At 46.2% G+C, this 22,661-nt stretch overlaps 1 protein-coding gene across 2 annotated transcripts; it reads left to right on the forward strand.

Moving 5' to 3' along the window:
- RFFL (ring finger and FYVE like domain containing E3 ubiquitin protein ligase) lies at positions 1 to 22,492 on the forward strand. Of its 2 annotated transcripts, XM_010721748.3 has the most exons (7): positions 1 to 89; positions 12,915 to 13,099; positions 16,820 to 17,224; positions 18,529 to 18,612; positions 18,946 to 19,153; positions 20,041 to 20,064; positions 20,320 to 22,492. In XM_010721748.3, the coding sequence occupies exons 2-7, from the start codon at positions 12,920 to 12,922 to the stop codon at positions 20,499 to 20,501; spliced, it is 1,083 nt and encodes a 360-aa protein (XP_010720050.1). In that variant the 5' UTR covers positions 1 to 89; positions 12,915 to 12,919; the 3' UTR covers positions 20,502 to 22,492. The 2 variants fall into 2 exon arrangements, with proteins under 2 accessions (XP_010720050.1, XP_031412267.1); XM_031556407.1 differs by lacking the exon at positions 18,529 to 18,612.
- Positions 22,493 to 22,661: the final 169 nt, after the last annotated feature.

A 22,661-nucleotide genomic window follows, 5' to 3' on the forward strand; every position in this document is an offset into this window, starting at 1 on the left:
CTCCGTTGGGATGTGAGCGGCGGGCTGCGACCTGCGGAGGTAGCTGTGACACTGACGCGATGTCTGAGCGCTGCGGCTCTCTGCTTAAGGTTCGTTCGGAGCGACGCGCGACTTGCCGGGACGTAGCAGTGTTTTCTTTGTGCGTCCCCTCCTCCTGGCCCGGCTTGGTGCTGTGTGAGGGCAGTGCGGGATTTCACAGCACTTCTCCCTTTTTTCCAGGTTGTGCAGAACTTCCCGTGCTCTCCTTCTTGGAGCAGTCCTGCAGTGCCGGGCTGGGCTCAGGGATGGTTATGGGTCCCTTCCAGCCCAGTTGTTCCATCACCGTGTGGTTCTTTTTCGGCTCTCCATTTGGTTAGGATGGCAACGGCCGTGTTCTGTGTGTGACAATGTAGCGGGTTGTGCTTAAAAGCTGTGAGCTTCATATTTTAAATTAAGCGATGCCTAAGGCGTGTAGGTGGCGATGTGAAAGAAGAAACAGTATTTTCCCCTTGTTGTCGTGTTCCAGTGCCACCTGCTTTTTGCAGAGCTGGGAAGGAGAACATGAAGCTGTTGGCTCCAAATGCCGGTTCTTATGGTTTTAGGTCCTGTCACACTCCATTGCACCGTGCTATCTCTTTAACCCATTTTGCATTCACAGTGGTTGAGAGGAAGGTCTCTTCATTCTTAGGGACCTTTGCTTCTGTAAGCATAATTATGTTCAGTAGAACAATTGGGTCTAATGAAACCAAACGACTTGCTCGGGCTATTGTTGTGTTTTCTATTAGGGATGATTCTCTCTGCTTGCATCAACCCTGCTGCAGCTCCCCAGCTGTAGCCCTCTGCGGTGTGAGCGTCCCCCCGGCTGGCAGCAATTGGGCTTAATTAAAAGCTGATTGCCATCACATTGGTGTTCATGGATAAGTGCTGAACAGCTCAAGTTTCTGTTGAATTGGAATAGCTTTAAAGCCATAATTTAGATGCAAACTCTTCAGTCAGGCTAGAGCATGAATCTCCAGTGCTACACACGGAAGGGTTATTAAAAGAGGTGCTTCAGACTTTGCAGCAGCTGTGGGAAGTGGGCAGGCTGCTCATCACTTGCAGTGATCTGTTCCTGCTGTCCTTGCTGACTCACCTGGGGCTGCACCTGATGCACAGCTGTGGTCTGCAGCCTCACCTCCAGCCAGGGGAAATGCTGTCCCTGTGCTGTGCCTATTGGCTTTGCTGGAATACGTGGAGGAGAAGAAACCTTTTGCTATGTGTAGGTTACCCTTCTGTCTCAGAGTGCACTGTTGTATGTATTTAGGGTGTTGTGGAGTCTGCTCTCTAAAGCCTTTCAAAGGCCCTGAGGAGTATGGAGCCCGATCCAAAGATCAGAAATGAGCAACTCCTGTGCCTTTGAACTGGCTGCTTAGGGGTGCAAGGGGGTGAGAGATTAATGTCTGATGGAGGAGAGGCAGTGAGGTGTGTGCACGTCTCTTTGTGAGGTGAACTGGTCAGGAACTGCCCCTAATCTGGATGAGAGGAGCTGCAGGTGTGTGGTAATGAGTGTGGGGGAACCTGGTGCTTCTCTGTTGTCTGAGCTGGGACAGCAGCATGGCATGAACTTGCTGCCTGCAAACCCCCTGTGCCCTAGCACCTGGTTGTATCCTCCGTACTGTGCTGGTTTTCCTCTGCTTCCCAGTGAAGGTCGTGGCAAGAAGGCAGAGATTAGTGCTTTGAGCTCACACCAGCTGGCACTCAGGAGCCTGAAGGCTCTGCAGGATGAGTAACTGCTCTCCATCTCGCAGGTGGGGGAGAGCTGGAGTAGGAGAATTGCACTGCCCTGAACTGATGTCAGAAGCAGCACTTGTCTGCAGGCTGGGTTCTGTCACCAGATTGTGCATCCCTCTGAAAGTGGTTATTCAGTCTTCAGAGAACGCTGCCAGGTTGAAAAACCACAGTTTTCTGTAAGAGGCAGAGTATGGCTGTCAGGTTGGGATCTTACGCTTTTATTTTCCCTTCTTTCTCAGAGCTGAGAGCTCGTTCCAACTTCTCAAAGCCCTCCTTGGCTTTTTAGACTTATGTTCCCATGAGGTACTCCTTGCTTTAAAAAGAGTTGTTGCTTTCTGAGGGCTGCTGCTTCTTCTCTGTATCTGTATCAGCTCTGAGTTCTTGACATCAGTGATCCTTGATGTCACTTGAGCCTCAAGTAGGCTTTGTGGTCCAGCAAAAAAAAAAAAACTCAAAATAAGATTGCTTGTATTGTACTTCCATGTAGGCTCAAATATTAATATCAGTTTTCTCTTCCTCTTGACGCCTTTTTGCATTCAGAGTGCTGTGGGAAATGCTTTGAAGAACACTGGTAAGCAGTGCCCTTGTGGAATCTTTTCCTTCAGGCTGATGCTAAGGGAGCACGTGGGGCTGGAACTGCTGCTGGGGGGCTGCTGTGCTGCAGGGAGATCCCCTCTCCGAAGGACTGCCAGGCTGCAATTCACAAGGCCCATTTTAAAGGAGCAAATTCATCGGATGGAATGCTTTCCTTTCTAGATCCTCGCATATGATAACTCTGAGGACAAACAGGCCCTTGGTTTCCAGAACAGATTTAAAAATGGCAAATTATTCCCCAGAAGAAACGCTTCCTCTGTTTAGATTAACAAAATAATTTTCCTTCTTGGATCCTCGAGCCCCTTCCTATACACGCCTGGCCTGCTGGGCCGGCTGAGATGTCAGGCTTGATAGATTATCAGAGCTGTTTTTCAGTAGTTAAACAATAATGAAACTGTTGTGCTGTCGCGGGGGAACACTGTGCTCTGTGTGCGGACTTCGTCCTGGAGAAAGTTTCAATTGTTCCAGGCAGGGCTGTTCTGAAATGCAGCTTCTGTGGCCGCTCGCACAGCTGTCCAAACTGCGGGCTGCCTTGCGGCCATCACACGAGCATTACCAAATAGTTTGGAGACAGTTTATTTTTCAGATTCCATATAAAGCGTGGATTTCTTGGTCCCTTTTGAGTGTATAATAAAAAAAAAATGGGAGTTGAAGGCGGTGTTTATATATAAAGGTGCTCAGGAGCACAGGACTCGGGTTTCTCCCAGCTGTGTTCCTCACACTGTTTCTCAGCACAGGGCTGAGTGGTTCCTGTGTGTTCGTGTGGGTTACTCAGATGCAGCCCGTGGTTGTGCATCTCTCCGTGCACAGCCTCCCATGTGAGATGTGTAGTGTCCTGTGCAGGAGAAATGTGATGCATTGTCAGTGAAAATAGACTCAGAGCCCTCAACCTTCTTTTTACTGGCCTTCCTGCTCTTTTCCTGGTGCTTATCATAGCACCACAGAACAGTTGGAGTTGGAAGGGACCCCAGGAGCCACCTGTGCACCCACAGCTCCATCAGTGCTCACAGCCCTCCAGCCTGACCCTGGGGGTCTGCAGGGATGGGCACCACCACTCAGAGCAGCCTGTGCAGTGCCTTGCTGCCCTTACCCTTCTTGGTACCAGCTTCTCTGAGCTTAAGACAGCTTTTTTGGAATTGAAATCTCGTTTCAGTTTTTTCCCCACTTCACTCAGAATGACATCCCTGAAAAGAATTGAGATGTTTAGCTTGCTGCTGGCATCTCCACTGCTGAATTGCAGTGCCTACAAAATGTGCATAGGGAATGCAGCTGGAATTCAAAGCACCAGTAAATGACTGCTTGCACACAGCAAAGCAGTGCAGTTAAAGCAAAGCACTTGCAGCATTTCTTGTCTGCCCTGGGAGACAGCTTCGACCTGCAGAGAGCTTCATCTGATAGCGGTGCTGATATCATCTCTGAACCTTTCCTTGGTGAAAACCTATTTGAAGAGCTTCAGACTGCATATTTTAGAGATACGAAGTAACAGCTTAATATGGTTGTATGGGTTTTAGTTTCAGTTCACCTTATTGCTATGTTAGATGTTATTTCTGTCACGCTTTTAAACAGTGTATTCAGCAGTGGACAATGAAGCCTTTTCATACCACAAAACATAGACCAAATCCAAGCCTGGTTCTTGAAAACCTGTCTTTGTGCAGCGAGGTAAGGTGATCATCCTTGGAACAAGCCCTGTCTCCTTGCTGGGTTTTCAAGCTGTGTAACTTGGGAAGGCAATGCTATGGGAGTCTGAGCTTGTTCCTAGGCTTGGGATGGGACTCTTGATAACACAAGGTAAGGCTTTTATTGCTCTGCCTGGATAACAGATGCAAGCTTGAAATTAGATCTGGAATGCGTGGCTGTAGCTCCTAAACTTCTGCCGATTAGAAACAAACATGGAGAAAAGGATCCCAGCTCTTCCTGTCTGCTCGGTCCATCAGCTTGAGTCCTTGGTATGGAGGAAATAGCATGCAAGTATTTAGCAAACCTTCTGAGCTATAAATGAAGTGTAAGGAGGTCTTAAGTACATATTGACTGTCAGCATTTCTTTCCAGGAGCGCCTTACTTCTGCAAGCTGTGGTGTTTCTCTGAAGGTATCTAACAACATTGTGGACATAGCAATGTCTTGAAGAAATAATGTTAATTTGGTTCTATTATCTGCATTGTGTTGGGGAAACTGAGGCACAGAGCACTGAAGTGACCACATGCAAAGGTCATCTGCAATGGAGTTGGAAACTGAAACCAGGAATCCTCACCCCTAGTTGTCCCTTGTTATTTATTCAGTGACTAATCTGAAAGCAGTTTCCTAATGGAGGCTGTTGAACTTTAGGTCCTATTTTTCCTTAAGTAGCAATAAGTGGGGTCTCATTTTGTGTATGTAATAAAAATATGGGGCAGTTCCCAAGTCCAAAAGTTCAGCAGCAAAAGAAGGGCTCAGGATGGGAGCAGGAGATGTCTGCTGGGCTGGAATGCTGGGGATGATGCTTGGGATCTGGGAGCAGGAGTGAGGATGTTTGGGTTTATTTCAAGCAGTCCTTGTTAATAGGCAGTGTGAAAGCACAAGGCAGCATAATATCTTCACTTCCATAATAGTTGGTGTTTTCTTAACCTGACACCAGGTTCTAGTCTAATACAAAAGTCTGGTCTTACAGACAAACCTGAATGGAAAAAAGTGCTCCTCCCAGTTTCAGAGAAGCAAAATGGAAACGGGATGATGTTTGTGCTGTGAATGCTGGGGGGGGAAATGCAAGAAAACTAACTCCAAACCACAGTAAACTCGAAAACAAAACAAAGGCCCCACAGCTGGAGTGGAGCAGATTTGTTGGCTTATAAAACTGAGTGATCTTTGGAGCACTGACTCAGGATCCCTGAATGCCTGGGCTTGCCAAGAGCCACGAGCTGAAATGTGGACCGAGTCTGTTGATGCCATATATGGGAGATTTCCTCTTGGTGACAAAGGTTTGGGGTCTGAAGGATGTGAGTTCTTAAAGGCTGGTTGAAGCTTTTATTACTTATCTTCTCAGTCTTTTCTGTGTATTTTCTACAGGTAGGATCCAGCAGCCACTTCATGTTCAACAGTCCTGACTCTCTGCTTTGGTCAGTGTGAATTCCAGCTGTGCCTTAGTGCTGTGCTGCCAGTTTGCACAGATGCTTCAAGTGTTTGGCCCAGAGCTTTAATATTCTGCTGTAATACATAAGTGGAGATGTAACAAAGGAAAATGGCTTTCTTTTTTTTTGTCATGAATTTAGCTGCAGGGTAGAGAAATGATTTCTTGTATGCAAGTGGTCTGTGCTGATAGGGTAGGTGAGCTCCCCTGTGAGCTCTACCAGCATCTCCATGGGATGTTACCCTTCAATTCACCATCCAAAATTAGTGGGCAATATAGTTGCTGGGTTTATTTGGGCGTTTCAGTTTGAACAAAGCAGGATTTCAATCCCCAGTGGTTTGGGGTTACAAATCCTTAACGTTCAGCAGAGGTTGAGGCTGAATGAAGAAGAGGCACAGTTCCTTGGTCTCTGCCCTTGTTCAGTTGCCAGCTTGGGAACCTTTCTGCCCTAGAAGCAGGTCCTGCAGGCGGTTGGAGATGGGCTGCTTTACATCATCCTTCCTGTTGACTGCTGTAAGTAGTTCCTGTTAGTTCTGCTGGCAGACATGGGTGGTAAGGCTTGCACTTTCCCTCAGTTTTCAAGCTCTTATACAGGGTTGCGTGTAAGCAAGTTTCAGTTTCAAATGCTTCAGTGCTAAATGAAGGCTGTTTGGCACAAGAATGACTGTTAATATCTATGGAAATGCTTCAAGAGAGGAACTTCAAAGTATCTCTCAAGCTTTCACCTTTACCAGCTTACCACAAATGAGGGTGGGTATTTCTCTCATTGCCTGCAGATGAAGTGACTAAGCCATAAATGAACTGATTTTTGGGTTTCAACATTTCCTTTGTCTCAATAGCAATACTTGTATTCTGTTTTCTTGCTTTTCAGTGCTGCACAAGACTCTGTGCCCACCTTTCTTTAATTGCCAGCAAACTCAGATATTCTAGTGAGCTAGAGGACAGAGCTTCCACACTGCCAGCTGTGATCACAGAACCACTCAGCTTGGAAAGAAGCTCTCAAATTCTCAACTCCCACCTCACCCCACTGTGCCCCCTGACCACAGCCCTCACTGCCACATCTCCATGGCTCTGGAACACCTCCAGGGATGGTGATCATTACCCCCCCACCTCGCTGTGCCCCTGCCCACTGCTCTTTTGGAGAAGTTTTCCTAATATCCAACCTGAAAACGTGGCGTTTCTCCTATCTCAGCACCTGGTTTGGATTTGAATTCAGGTTAATTTGGAATAAGTATAGCTGAGAAATGAGCAAGTGATGTTTGTACTTGTTGTGATATGCCTAAATTACATACATTCATCTTTTTTCAGCCTAGGCAAATAAAAACAGTATTTTTTTTCTGGCTGCAGCTGAACAGGTGAGAGGTTGCCTGCTGGTCTGCACAGATCTCTGCTGCTATTTTACTGCACAATCATCCATCTCACATGTATGGGTTCCTTGTTTTTTTTTCTTTTCTACTACAGGTTTGTGGAGCAAAGGGGAAAGAGTGGGCTTTATGTGTTGGGAGTTCTGAGGCTGTTTTCTGGTTTCTAAAAAAAGATGTAAAGTGCACTGCTTAAATAATAAATCTCAAACTTCCCCTGAGAGGTGGTTTAGGAGGCTTCCAACTGGCACCGTAGCTCATCAGTGAGCACTTCTGATCCTGGGTGTCTGAGAGGGAGGTAGCAGGTCTTGAGAGCGTTGATGCCAATTACAATCCCAATTTCAGACAAACTTAATGTATTCCTGAATGCTAATACAGTACCACCTCCAAGAGAAGCTCAGCTGTTGGATGAGTAAAACTGCAAGGCTTGAGATTGTGCTTAAAGCTTTCTATTTTGGGAGCAGCTACTCTGAGTACTTCATCTCTCCAAATCCTTGTACCTGATGCTCTAAGTGGGACAGAGTTTGAGTGCTCCTCACAGTGATTAATGGTGAGATGCATCTTGCTGTGCACCCGTCTGCTAAAGTAAGCTGGAGGAGCTCTGCCTGGGGTGATGCCTCGTTCTCCCATCAGCCTCCCCTGTACTGCTGTGCTTCATTCCAAAGATGAACTGTTACGAGCACGTCGCTCACTGAGTCAAGATGGAAGGTGATGTGCTGCAGTCTTGGCCCAAGAGATAGACATGGCTTGATGCCTTTTTATTTCAAGTGGGGATTTCAGTGGTATGATGAAGATGCACAGGATGTGCCATCCTCTCCTCCCCTTTCTTCTCCAGCTCTGTGTTGCCCCACCCAGAGGAGCATCACTAAAGCCATGCAATGATGATTGGCTTTTTCCTTGTTGGAAGCTGAGGTTATTCAAACCCATGCAGTTATTTTAAGTTTTCAATCTTCATTTAGCAATTCACTGCTATATATTGTCACTACAGTTTTGGCAGCCTGAGAAAAACAGCTGCATGAAATGAAATCCAAGAGAGACTTGTGATGCTGTGAATGAAAAGAGGAAAAAATAATAGAGTGCAAGCCAGGATCGATTTTGTCCTACCATAAAAAGTATTGATTGAAATAGTATGCAGCATCTTGTGTTTCTGGCTGTTGACTGCTGCAGTTTTGGCAGAGCTTCCCCTTTTGCTTTCACTTCTGCATGTTGGATAAAGACTACAGACACGGGTACGTGCACAGGGTGCCAGGCAGGTATGGTAACAAAATGGAGTACTTTGGAATCTTAACTTTTCCAGAGTTTCCTTTCATCTCTTTCTGACTTGGTTTGTGCTATCTATTGCAGCTGACCTCACCTCAGAGGTGTGTATGTTGAGCTGATGTGAGAGAGTGCACCATGTTTTGTGTTGGAAGGGAGACAGGCTGTCAGATCCATTCCCCTCTCCAAATAATTTGAGGCAAAGGAATTTAAGACAAAATAGGTAAGGCAAAATGTGGCCTAGAAGTAGTCAGTCACGTGGTGGTGTTAAGTGCTGGGTTTTGTGCTAGCTTGCTGATAGAATGTCACTGACTTTTGCAAGGGAAAAAGCAGGCTGTTACTGCACTGCCATCTTGGCAGATGTCTGGAAACCTAATTAGAGTTAATAGCAAGGAGAACTGTCGTCTAAATAGTTTTCAATATGTGCAGTGTGACTTTAGGTCAAAATAAATACTTTGCATTGAAATAATGCACAACCCAGCTATCAGTTCCTTTTAAAACGAAACAGGATTTCCAAAGCCCTCATCTGGGAATTGGGTGAAGTCATCTGGCTTCAGATGTGGAGCAGGACAGCAGGTGGGTGCTGTGCAGTTTGGGTGCATGTCTCAGAGCTCGGGGACTTTGGAACCATCTTCCCATGCAGTGCTGCAGAAATCCCTCAGCTTGCTAAAAGCATCCTTTTGGTTTCCCAAGGAAAAGGTTTCAGAGACGTGCTGGAAGTGCAGGTCCTCGTGCTGGTAGCAGTACTGGGGGTATGCTGATGGGCACTGGGTGCTCACACTGATTTCACCTTCAAACTTCACCTTCAAACAGACAGAACAGCAGCAAGTGTTAGGCACAGTCTGCTTGCAAACTAACACAACTGCTGATAAGCACTGCTAAAGCTACAAAGTATTCTTGGACTACCAACTGTATTTTTTTTTTAATGATTTGAGATCTCTTAATTTTTAACTCTTTCTCTTTAAGCAATTTTTCAAAGTGCTTACACTGCAGATGATCTACTCCATTGTAAACTAAGTGGATAGCAATATAAAAGGGTCTCTGCTGCACAGTGGTGTCACTTGTGCAGCGTAACTAGGAAATACTCTGTTTTACTGTTGGAAGCAGTGATGCTGAGCACAGCCACGTTTCAGCAGTGGAGCAGTGCTGGGCCTCTCTCTGGCTCCTTCCTGCACAGCCCTGCCCCTATGGGTTGCACTGTTTCCTTTCTGCTCTGTGGTGAATGGATGTCACTTCCTTGATTAAGATGCTGGTGTGCAGCCAAATTGCCTTCCTCTGGGCTCGTGTGCTCTGAGGAGCAGCCCTGAGCTGTGCTCCTTCCTCAGCTGAGAGCAATGAGGTGAGTGTGCCTCCTGCTCCCCCTGCACAGCCTTCCTACCAGCCCCACGGCTGCAGGTATGGCTGTGGCAGTTGGAGGAACTGAAGATGCTTTACCCAAAAGCACAAGCTGTGCTACCAGCCACGAGCCCTCTGCATCCTATGGGGAAGGGGTGGGCAGTGTGCAGGCAGGGCAGATGTGCTCCTTGGTGTGTGGAAGCCACCATGAAATAACCTGGGTGCTTGCTTCTCTGAGCTCACTGCAGACTGACTGCAGTGCTCCATCCTCTTTGTTGCTGGCGTTCTTAGGCTGCCATCCAAGCGGCCGATCGGAGCAATCGTGTTTGTCTTCATAAAGACTGTCAGCATAGAGGACTTGAATGAGCAGAGATGAGCAATATTGAGTCCTTCCAGAACAAAATGTTAACCTCTTCATCCAAGCTGTGTTTCTAGCAGTGATACAGTTCTGGCATTTATGTGGCTTTGCAACGCAGGCATGTTGTCACACTGGGCACATGTGGACTAGTGCCTTTGCTCATAGATACAACTTTTCCATTTGTAGGTTAAAAAGAACTAATGTGCCCAAAGCTGTTGTCCCAGCACTGAATGAGATAGCTGTGCTTCCCCCCAGCTGGATGGGGCTGGCTCCTGCTCTCCTCTTTCCTCCCCTCCATGCTTTCTCAGGCTCCACTCCACAGATGCTGTGCTCAGAGGACAGCCTGCCTGCTTGCCCCTTGTAAATGCTGCCTTTGACTTTCCCTTCTGTCCCAGCGTATGGTTTCTCCCATTCATTGTAATCCAGGTCTGTGTGCCTGTGACACAGACTGATAGACTGAGTAAATGTCACTTGATAACAGGGCTGCAGAATAACCTGCTCAAGTAAATGGTAACTTGTGCCCAAGGAAGCAGTGACTTCACTTTTCAAGTGGTAGGTTATTAGTGGAGCTAATTTTAGCAGCACACTATCAGTGTTGTTTCATTTTTTTAATGAGCAATTATAGTCTGCTTTTAACGAGGCACCAACTGGTTAACTCGTTAAGCTTCAGCCATTGCAAAACAGGCTTCATGAAAGTGGGATCTGTTGAATTTTGCAGGGGATACAGCATGGAATAATAGCATAAAAATCACAATTTAAAACTGCTGGAGGAAGAGATGAATGTTTCCAAGTCACGGTGACCTGTTGAGCTTTCTGAACACATTTCGGCAGCCAAGCTGCTCTTTGTTTTGCATCTCCCTCCCTTTTTGGCACCCTTCTCTGTTTGCAGTAACTGCAAGGGTCGGTGGTGGCTGCAGGACTCCTGGGAGGAGAAGGACTTACTGGGACTTATGCTCGTGTGGGAGCAAAATCAGCTGCTGAGGGAGTGCTGTTCCTTTGGATCCCTTCACTCAAGTGTTTCCTTGGTGCCACTGTGCTCCTTTTCCTACATTCCTGAGCAGCCAAGCACGCTCACAGAGAGCTTTATTAAGTGGAGCCAAAAGCTCAAAGACTGTGAGAAATGTTGGCTTTGTTTGCTCGGATCCCTTATGGTTTGCACTGTTGTAAAAATTCCCTTCCTTTACCTATTCAAACATAAAGCCATACAGCCAGAGCCCGCCTTTTGGTAGAAATCCATGTAATAAATTTTGCATGTAGACAGACTGCTGCTCCAGCCAGGAAGGTGTTGGTGTTAATACTGCATATAGAGTAAGAGAGATGGTGAGAGCTTGACTTAAAATAGTATTTAAGTGAACATAGTGCGTGCCTGGGTTTTGATCCTATGAATACCACCTCTGGTAGTGTATGGGTTGAAAACTTGATTATCAGTGATATTTCCTCTGGGATGAAGTAGTGCTTGCAGGTCCACACAGAGCTCACAGATGTGTGGAGCTGGTTGCCATGTGGGCGGCTGTGTCTGTATGCCCTGGCAGGGCTGGTTTTAATCCTGTACCCCCACCCTTGGTTCTCATAGGACCTGCAGGTGCATGGTGCAGGGCAGCCTGGCTGCTTGCAGTTACCTGCTGCTTGCCTGCAGTTCAGCTTGCACTTTCCCAAAGGCATGATCTGCTGTCATCCTGCAGTTGCACGGGTGAAACATCTGCTTTCTGCTGTTGGCCACTGCAAGTGCTGCATCCAGGGATAATGAAGACTGCTGCTGTCGGTGCTGCCTGCAGTGTTGACTTGCTGGCATGGCTGACATCTTTTCCTTGAGTTGCTGGAGAATTGGTCGTGTGGCTGTCACACATCAGCACAAAGTGATTTCAGTGGAGCATCTGTCAATGCAAGCCCTGCGTGCAGGCAGACTTATTCACAGAGGTTTGTAAGTGATTAAAACCTGCCTTACATACTGCAGGCTGCAGCTGTGTTGTGTGAGCAGCTGTCGTGTTTCCACGTGCTCCCATAATGATGGAAGGTGTCTGGGAAAAGACCCACAGATCAGAGGCAGCCTGGTCAGTGGCTGTTGTCAGCCTTTGTTTCCCAGCAATGACACAAATCAGCTGAATGTGGAGTTGTCTTATCCCATCCTGCTTTGTGCACTCCCTTGTTTTTCTTCCTGACGTTCGACACGTTGCAGTGTTCCGGAGTGAATTAGTGGGCTTGGTAGGAAAACACAGAGTTGGGGGTGGGCAGTAGCATTTGTGTGTTGTGCTCTCGTGGGTGGCCTCTGGTTTGTGGGGGCCTGTGAAGCAGGAGGAGCGCTCGCCTGTGCTGCTGCAGCCCTGGGGATGCTCGTTTCCCTGTGCAGGGATCTCTCCCGTGGTTTAGATTTGCAGTTCTTAGGAACAAGCCTCCAACAGCACCGTTTGAAACACAATTCAGTGCTTTTGCATGATGTCGGGGTGTGTTACTGCCTGAGAAGGGCTGATTGCTTGAAAATCAGTGTGCGGAAACTAACTTGTAAGTATGCTATCTAAAGTATGTCTTCTGATTGCAGTGCAGAGCTCATACAAGTGAGTGATGGGTTATTGCTGTTCATGGAACGTCTCTCTGTGTATTTATCGAGCAATAATTACCTCTGCTTATCCGGGATGACAGCGGTGGCATGTGGAAATGAGCACCAGGCTGACACTGCAGCATTGCTGTCAGTGCCTGCAGGGCCGTGTGGCACTGAGAGCCTGCACTGCTCTCATTCATTCTTATGTATGGTTATAAACAGCTGCATTTAAACTCATCTTCCAATGCTGCTGTGTAAGGCCAGGAGCTGCAGGGCGAAGGCAGAAGTGCAGAGGAGGCAGTTTGTGCTCTGTTTAGCAGAACGTGGTGACATGTGGTGTGCGCTCTGAAAACAGAATGCCCAGATGGATTCTAACTCCTCTGTAACTCCCAGAGCAAATTCCCAGCAGCGTGTTTCTGGAATACTTCTCCATGGGTGGTCTAAGAAGGCAAAGCGGCGTTTTGTACTGAGCTGCTGGGATTTTAGGTTGTGTGTACATGTCAGTATTTGGCTTGCAAGAGAACAAACAAATAATGATGTGTACAACTGTTTTCCCAAATAAGCGAGTGGAAGTTAATCCCAGATTTTTCTCAAGTTACTGACGCTTGCTTTTTCCCTTTCAGTTACTATGTGGGCAAGCTGCTGTAACTGGTTCTGCCTGGATGGCTCACCCGAGGAGATGCAGGCGCCGCAGGGAGCCCGTGCCCAAGCCTACTCCAACCCTGGGTACAGCTCCTTCCCATCACCCACAGCTTCTGAGCAGAGCTGCAAAGCGTGCGGGCTGCACTTCGACAGCTCCTCGAGGAAGGTGAGTTGTAAGAGTTTTCCCCAGTGCCACTGGTTTAAGGGAATGGTCAGTTTGCAGCGTGCCCTGTGCCTCCTCCTTAACTACACAGAGCCAACATGAAAAGAAATGAGTGTCCATTGGGGGCATCTGATTTGAGGATACCACATGGAAGAGGACAGCTTGTCTTTGCTTCTGTGTCTTGTTGCCGTTCTCTGGCAATTAGCAGACATTGTTAAAGATGACATAACTTCCATCTTGGCCTTCCTAGCTGTAATCACTTAGAGGAGCATTACATTCAACATTAGCTTTTAATTTGCCCCTTAAGAAGGGGGAAAAAAAAACCACTGTACTGAGAAGCATCGTTGTTTTTCTCTGCTTTCAGTGAAGGAAAATCCATGTATCTCTTCCAAGCTGCTACTGCAAACTAAAAGTCATAAAGGTTTTTCGAAGTTGTGTGTTGCATTGCTGAAGCTTGGTGCCAAAAAAAAAAACCCTACTCCATTTAATCTTGTTTGTAAACTTCATTTGTGAGCATACTGATGCCAAAATAATTGTTGCCACAAGGTCTTTTAATTAGACAGCAAATACTGCCACGGATATTATTGGGGTGTGGTGGTTCCTATAGTGCTGCTTGGAAAAGCTTTGAGTAAAGAAAGCTGTTCAGAGTCCAAACTCTGCTGCCTCACTGTGTGATCTATTTGTTCATGCAGGCAAATAGCAGAGAAGTGGTAAGTCCTGGTCCAGCTGTTGCTTTCTACTCTTAGAACAACAGGGATGTTGATGAATTTTCGCACTGAGAAGTGCTCCAGAAATCATTGCAGCTTGAAATCTGGGGGTGTTCCTCCTCTTTGTACTCTCAGGCTTTTCCCTGACATTGGGCAGTCTCTGAGTCAGCTGGGAATAGTGCAAGCACTGCACGTGGCTGCTACAGTGCTGTCTGTATGCTGTCCTGTCCTGTGATGTCCTTGTTGGGATCTGCTGAAGCAACACGAGATGTTTCAGCCCCCAGTGAGTTCTGCACTTCCCCTGGTGCTGGCTGGCTGTGTATCTGGGACAGCCCGGTGCAGTGCGTGCTTCTGTCTCAGCTGCTCCCATTCTGTGCTATCCATGAAGATGTGTGAGGCTTACGTTCTGCATTGTGAAGGGGGGTTCCTCAGCCATGGGCCACTTCTGCCACCCTGGCCAAATGGGCTGGATCTCAGGGGCTGACTGGAGCTGCATGGCTGCAGGTGGTGATGCAGAGCAGCTGCAGGAAGGCTGCTCCAGATGGGGTTTGACATAAAGAACTGTGTACACAACTTAGAGGAAAAACTGACATGTTTGTAAGCTGTCTTATTTCTTTAATTCTGTTGATATGAACCAAGCTGTGTATGAAGTATCACTCTGATGCAACAAGACCACAGAAAACTGTGTTTCCTCCCAGGAGAGGCAGTACTTCTGAACTCCAGTGTCCAGCTAATCCTTGTGCTGCAATACGATGGGTAAAATATGAATTCCTTATGCATTGCAGACCATGTGGATAACTTAAACAATGATTTAAATGCAGTTAAAAAGGCAGAATGATGGTATTTCAAGTACTTGACTTTCAATCGTAATTGTCTTAAATTTTCATGTAGCGTGGCACCTACTGAAAGGAGTGGAGTAGGGAACATGTGAGCAAAGCATGTACCTGTAAGATGCCTTTAAGTAACTACTGGAGCATCTTGAAAAGATGTAAAATGTAACTGGGAAGCACAGGCTGGGGCAGCTGGCTTCCCCTGAAGATGGAGAGCAGTGGGAGCTGATGGTCAGAGACCTGGTTGTGTTTTGACTTCTTGAATGCACAATAGGTAACTGGGGCTGGCTGTGGTATCGCTGTTTGGAAAAAGCACACTGCATAACACAGCCTTTGTGCTGCACTCGTGGCTGTGATATCTGGGCACAGAGGCACAGTTTGGGGCTGGAAGGTCCTTGGCCACAGAGTGCATTCCCTGTAACTCAGTGTGGGAGTTTGAGCGTGGGGGAGGCTCCTTCCAGCTGGAAGCAAGCACAGTGTGTATTCATTTGTTTGGTTGTTTGGTCTTTCCCCCCTCAGTTCTCCTGATGGCTGTCCTGCAGAGGGTGGGTCGCTGGGAGAGGGAAGTGCTGTCTGTGTGGTTACTTTCCATTCACTGGCCTTTCTGCAGTGCTTGTTCTCCCACTCCAGCACAACCAGAAGGTTCTGTCTCTCCCCTGAAACTTCTCTAAGTAACTGCATTGCTCCTGCAATCCCTAGGTTTAAAAAAAAAAAAGTCAGTTAAAAGCTTCCAAAATGTATTTTTCATAATGACCAAGCTACAGAACACTTCTCAAAACTGGATGGTAAATGGAGATCACATTCCTTCCTGCCTTGTTTGTGACTGATGAAGGGCCCTTTTACGTGGCATCCCTCCAGGGGAAAAGCAGTTCTGAGATGAGTTTCAGGTTTGTGTGACCGGAGATTCCCTCTGTGCAGAAGTTTCCTTTAGTGGCAAATCTGTGGGTTGGCACTGTGGGGCTGCCAGGCTGCAGAGAGCTTCAGGAGGAGCTTCTGTCAGCAGGAGCTGTGTTACAGGGTGTAACGCAGGGCACACGTCTGCTTTCTTTGAACTGTGACATTAGAAGTGTTCCTGAATCACTAAGAACAATTTGTGAAACTTTTCCCAATCACTTTCTATTTGTCACTCCCCCCCAAGTCTTCATGGGCGTTTTTCCTTGCAGTGCTCCAGAGGATGTGAGGATGTTCTGAGCCATAAACAGGAGGAAGAAAGCTGTTTCTCCATCCCAAGCGCAGCTGTAGAAATAAAGGGTGTAAATCATAAAGCCCGGAACTCGAGTGGTGTGGCTGATGGTCTCTGAAGTGCATTTTTGCAATTCCTATTGGAAATCGCAGGGTTTGACTTTCCCAAGTGTTGATCAGGTTTTTTCAGAGGTCAGCATGGATGGTGAGTGGTTGGAGCTGCTGGAAATTGAGCCCTGGCTGATGACATCAGAGCAGTGGGAGATGCATGCATTAAACAAACAGAACTTGATCTGAAAAGCTTTTAAACATCTGAGGCCTAATATTTCCAAAAGTTCCATCACTTTCTGTGTAGCACCAATTCCCACACACTGTCAATATCATAGAAAATAAGTTGGTTTCATTGCATAAGAATTGAATTCTGTTGTCTGTCAGTGTAGGCTTTGCTGTCTCCTTTTCCTCTTAGTGTGAGAACATTCACTGATGGCTGTGGTGAAATGGACAGGAAGAAAGGGTGGGGGGCAGTTGCTCATAGCAAGCAGTGAGAAATGGAGATGTGTTTTAAGCAGTTCTGTCATGCTGGAGCTTTGCTAATGCACAGAGTGGTGTTTTATAGGCGGTGCACAGCTGGCTGGGCTTTACTCTGCAGGCTGCCTTGCAGGTATCTTGTGATTTCATCTGTGGCTGCAACTGGATGAACAGGTCTGGATGAACATGGATGAATGTGGTGCAGTTAGTTCAGAGTATTCTTTCCTGGGCGGGCCTCTGGTGTGAGCAGTGCTTTTCTATGAACTGAGAGGATTCCAGCTGTCTGCTCTTAGGAGCATTCATTTTCCTCGTCTGGGAGCACCCATACGTACTTGGTGCACTTCAGTGACAAGGGTTTGATGGTGCTCTGATGGGGGTACAGTCGCTTTGGCTTCCAGGTGCCACCGCTGCGGTTGCTGTGCTGCCGTCTCAGGGCACAGCAGGTTTGTTTGATTCTGTTCCCTTCTGTTTGCCAGCATATCTGCTTGGACTGTAAGAACAACTTCTGCACGTCCTGTTCAAGCCAGCCCGAAGGCGGCCCCCTGCTCTGCCACCTCTGTCAGCGCGTCCGAGCCACAGGTTTCCAGCGGGAAGAGCTGATCAAGATGAAGGTGAAGGATCTGCGCGATTACCTGGCGCTCCGTGAGATCTCCACCGAGCTGTGCCGTGAGAAGGAGGACCTGGTGTTCCTGGTTCTTGGCCACCAACCAGCGCCTAGCCAGGAGGAACAGACGAGAACAAACCCGTTTCATACTAGTGCCTCTGGACAGCAAGACTTTGTGATTCTCCCACCACCCAGCACAGCCTCTCCTACCTCACACGACACATCCCCAGTGTCTGCAGATCCCATCTCAAGCTCACTAGCTCAGGAACACAGAGAGGTACAGTCTCCAACCAGAAGCATCTTTTGCAGAATGGTCCGTCTCTATTTTAAGATGCTGTGTGAGGTTTTCCAAGCAGGCAACGTGCTGTGGAAGTTTAACGTTAAAGATGTCTGCTTAAAAAGCAGGTGCATGGATCTGCCTCTGTGCTGATGTTGACAGCTTTGACAACCATTCAATCTAATATTACATACAATTGTTATTGTTCTTGGAGTGCAAGCACAGTCCTGTGTGGGGACTTCCCTTCCCCCCCACACACACACAAGTGCTGGGGAAGAAGCTGTGAGGTGGGCAGGGTTTTTTAGTGTCACCTGCACCCAGATCAATAGAAGACAAAGCCCCAGCTCTGTTGCTAGTCTCCCATTTATGACGAATGTTGTTGTTCTGATGAACCTTGTAAAGGTTTGCTTTTTTTTTTTTAATTGACTTTTGCTTTGTTTGTCTTTCTGCTATCTGGCCTGGGAAGTTTACACAGTGTTTGACATCTGCTCCTGGTCCTGTTACATAAGTTAATGGGCATTTACTTCCTGTAGACTAGCGCAGTGAAAGTTGATGTACTATCTACCTTCTGCTTCCTCGGCAGATGTGTGTAATACAAAAAAAAAGTCCCAAAATGATTTAAATCAACAAAAAAAACCCCCACAAGTATTTAAAGGGCCATTTCATTTTCCAGTTTCGTGGATGTTTCCAATCCCATTTTTTAACCTTTGTACTCTGTACCCTTACTGCCCTGTAGTACATTTCAGCTTCCTTTCTTGACTCTCAGGATATCCTGCTACAGTTCAGGTCCTCTTTTTGTTGATATTCTTATTTTGTTTTGTAAACATTAGCAAGTCACCACTTCCCTAAGTAGGATGGTAACATTACAGCCTCATTCGTCAGCAGGCAAACCAGAGGGGAATGACAGCTGGGGGGCAGCCAGATGTAATTACACTGCAGTTCCTTGCACTTTATTAGACGATCAGAGCAACTCGCCCTTCTTTCTCCAGTGTTGTTTTTGCTGGTCCTCCACTTAGTATCTCCTATTTATCTGATCCAGAACAAGCTGAGGAGGTATTTCTGTACCTGTAGTCTTTGAGTAGTTTTTCAGATGTGGTCTTAAGAAGAGACCTGCACTGATAGCTGGTGTGCAATGTGCTGCACAGGAAATACTTCTGCCAGCATGCCTACTTTTTCACTTGTGCTGCCATTTATCAGTCCAGTGGGTGTGTGGGAGGTGTTGCAGTTATGCTGAACTGTAAAGCTAATTTCCCTCTGGACAAGCAGAGATATGGTGTTGGTGAAAGCTTTATTTCCTCTTTTAGGGAATTGGGTATGTGCCTCCAAGCCAAGTTGGTATGACAGGAGTTGAGAATGCAGCAGAAGCACCAACAGAGGAGGAGACACAGGTTTGTGTCTTAGAATGAGACAAAGAACAAGGAACGCCAGGTTTCCCAGGTTGTATTTGCCACCACAGAACCACTACTACAGAGAGATGGGTGGCTAAACGCAGCAATTTGGACTGAACTCCTCCAGACCCACCCAGTCCCCTTCTTTAGCATCATCCTGTCCTTCACTTACAGAACTGGTGCTGTGTGGATGCTATTGCCATAGGAAAGATTCATTTCCATCCTAGGATTTGTATTTCTGATAAATTCCCACTATGTGCATGCTGAAAGTTCATTTAAATTACAATGCTAGGTGTTGAGAGCAAGAATCATTCCAAGTTTTTTCCCTTTCAGTCTACTGACTCGGAAGATAACCTGGTGCAGGGGAGGAAGGCTTCTCTTTCTGATCTAACAAGCATTGGAGACATCAGTGAGTTGTCTGTGCGACAGCTGAAGGAAATTCTTGCTCGCAACTTTGTCAACTACAAGGGCTGCTGTGAAAAGTGGGAGCTGTTGGAGAGGGTGACTCGGCTTTATAAAGAGAAAGACCTTCAGCATCTAGGTAAGGAACTCAGCAAGTGTGTACCTATTTTCTTTTTCTACAGACAGTTGCAGAAGGGAGTGAATTCTATCTGACACTTGCAAGTAGAATAGAGGTTTAAATTCTAGTATACACATAGTGAAAGTACTCAACTATTCATCAGTTTCTAAGTGTTAATGAGGAGAGCATTATGCTAGCTGCAGAGTGACTTCCCTGTAGTAGCAGTAAGGGAGAACCAGCTCAGGATTTCATCTAGCTGTGGCAGATTGTGCATGTTGCTGCATCACCCAGATTAGCTGATTGCAACTACAGACAGGTGACTGCAACTGCTTTCATCACTTGACTCATGGTAACAGGCAGAGTGAGCAGAGAAGTGCATCACCATAAACCACTGGGATGCAGCTGCTCTGTCGAGAGCAGGCGTGTGGTCAGCAATTGGCTCCCACTGCTGAGCTGCTGTGGTTACCTGTGCTTTGGCTTGGTTCACTTTATCGCAAAAGGATCTTCCTGTGCTCTCTGCACAGCTGACTGATGAGAAGACAGTGGTGTGTGCTGAAAGAGCGTCTCTGACTTGACTTTCAGGTCCCAGTCTGCAGTTGCTGGTAATTAAAAACCAAAGCCACAAAACAAAAACACCACATACTTAAAAATTATTTGAAATAGAAGCATATAGCAGTGTTATATTTTGCTGTATTTTGTGCTTTTGAAGGAATGTATCCTTTCCCTTTGATTACTGCTACCTGTTTGTGTGCATGTGCTCAGCTGTGTTCAGCAATAAAGGTGAGACTGTTCAACACCAAAGAAAGTGGCACAAGGGCTGCTGAAAGTGCAGTGATAGCACTGCTTGAGGAACTTTCTTCCCAGTTTCTTTTATTCCCACCAAATAACATTCTCTCTTTATGTTGCAGTTTCCGACACTGATGATCAAACTGGTAAGTAATATTCTACACACTGCTTTATTTGTGTCATTTCTAAGAATCTCAGTGCTACCCCATCCATTTCTATTGTGCAGAAAACACTGTAAAAGCTAAAGCTTCCCTGCTGATGGGAGCAGCTATATACCCACATGAATGTAGATGCAAAGGGGATTTTTCAAAGCTTCAATGTGTGAATACATCAGAAGCTGTTGGATAAAGACAACTCACAGACTGCACAGTGACATACCTTTGTCTCCCCTGTTTACCTAGGTGGTGCTGGGCTTCCTGGTGTGGAGGACAACCTCTGCAAAATCTGCATGGACTTACCCATAGACTGTGTCCTGCTTGAGTGTGGCCACATGGTCACCTGCACCAAGTGTGGAAAGCGAATGAGTGAGTGTCCCATATGCAGGCAGTACGTGATAAGGGCTGTCCATGTCTTTAAGTCCTAAGTGTGCATAAGGGAGACTGGTGATGCCTTAAAGCCTCATCTGCTGTTAGAGAGAGGGGTGAAGTTGCTACAAGAAGTTAGATCAGAGGTTAAGATACAGGCCCTGCTGGAAGTGAGGGAAGGATGAAGCCTGGGGAATTGCCTACTTAAGCCATGTTTGCCTGTGCTCTTTCCATCATATTGTTTTACCCCACAGTGCCTGGGCTCCCTGGAGCTTATTGTCAGCAGCAGACAAATAATTAGTAACCTCCATTCTAGAGTAACTGGATCCACAGGTAGGACAAATGGATGCCTAGCTTTTCACCATAGATCCTGAAGGTTCCTATTTTTCACTGAATAAAAAACACAGTAGACTGTGGTCTCAAAGTGACACATCTTGCTGCTATTGAATGTTGACTCTACTTCTGTTGTGTTGGGCAGCACACCCACAGGCAGCTTAGTTTTCAAGGAATAAAATCTAGGTTTGTTTTTTTTTTTTGCCCTAAATTTATTAGCTTTTGCTTGCAGGACAGGCAGATTGCCTTCAATTTCCATCTTCAGAATAAGCTTAATTCTAGCCTAGTACGATTATGGAGAAAATGTATTGTTTTATTTGAAAATGGCTCTGGATTACTGAAAAAAAATAATGGGTAGTGAAAGACTGTGGTACATACAGCTTTACCTTGCCTGGTGTTCATTGTGCCAACAGGACAGGGACATACAGTCTGCTGCTGTTGGTTTGTTTGTAGGTTTCCTTACGATGCAGGTCAGCAGTCACTTCATGTGATTAAGGAGCTAAGACTTCACAGTTTGAGTATTTTAGATTTTTGTGAGCTAGGGTAAGATTTCTATTGCTAAACAATCATAGTTAAGTATAGGTGATGTTAGCAGAGAGACTGGAAAGAAACTTTATCTCCCTTGAATCAATAAAATGAGAAGTGATCATCATTGCAGAAGCTTCCGTTTACTACAGCCCTGCTGCATTAAGACTGCTTGGCACAAGTATGTATTTTGTGATCATCCTGCTTGTGAGGGTGGGTAAGGTCTGTGGTGTGACAGGTGACAATCACAAGCCCTTGGAGCTACCCTTATGAAGAGTTTGTTCTCTTGGAGGCCTTGCTAGAGAGAACAGCTGGGTGTGCAGTGGCCTGCAAGGGCTGGTCTATGGGGTTTGAAGTTCCAGAATTTTGATGTCTTAAGTCTTCTACCACTGTGAGACTGCATCCTCATTCCAAGTAATTCTGAACTTAAGCACCTTCTGCTGCAGGTTTTTCCTGCCCAACTTTCCCTTTTATCACGTGGATCAAACTAAATCTCTGTGTGGGTGTCAAGAGTGGATCAGCATGAAACAAGTCTTGACTTAAAGCTTCTGGAGTAGTGGAAATGCAGTTACAGAAGTATCATTAAAGCCATCTTACTATCTATTGAAGCAATGTTAGATAACAGCAAATCAACTTCTGCAATATTTAACATGCAATCTTTAATGCTGCATGAGTGGCAACACCCTCAGCTGGCACAGAGCAGAGGGGCTCTGCTTTATAGGTGGTGATTAGGGACTTAAGATGAAGACATCATGCCACAGCTAACAGCCTCTATACTGCTGAGGTGGCCTCTGAGCTTCCTGACTAAAAACAGGACAGCTGTTGAGGCTTATTCAACTAAAAATGCTGAGTTTTTTTCCCCTGTTCAGGTTGTTCTCTAATACTTGGCTTGAGGTTTAACAGCTTCCAGCATGAGAACTGATGCAATTCAATGCATCATGTTTTTTAAAAAAAAAAAAGTGCAGGTAAGCATTAACTACTTACTCTTCAGGAGATTCACAGGGAAATCTTTAAGAGATACAGAGAAAACAAAGCTTTGAACAGTCTCAGTAGTAAACTCACTGTGAGAATTCATGTCATTTTTCAATAACTCAGGACTGGGGGTATGTAGCAAGATCATCCCCCTGGGGGCAGATCTGCTTTTACAGGGTAGATTTATTTTCTATGGTAAATATATCAAGCTGCAAATCAATGGCAGAAGTTCTATGAATGAGAAGAGGTACCCAGCTGGAGTCTGAAATGTGCTTTCTGAAGGGAAAAGCACCTTTTTCTGACTATGCTGTTTTGCTCGTGTTAAATCAAAATCTGAAAGAATTGTTTAATAATCCAAAGGAATATAGTGATCTGAACTAATAAAGTAA

Source organism: Meleagris gallopavo, chromosome 21, assembly GCF_000146605.3.
Source record: "Meleagris gallopavo isolate NT-WF06-2002-E0010 breed Aviagen turkey brand Nicholas breeding stock chromosome 21, Turkey_5.1, whole genome shotgun sequence".
Lineage (NCBI taxonomy): Eukaryota > Metazoa > Chordata > Aves > Galliformes > Phasianidae > Meleagris > Meleagris gallopavo.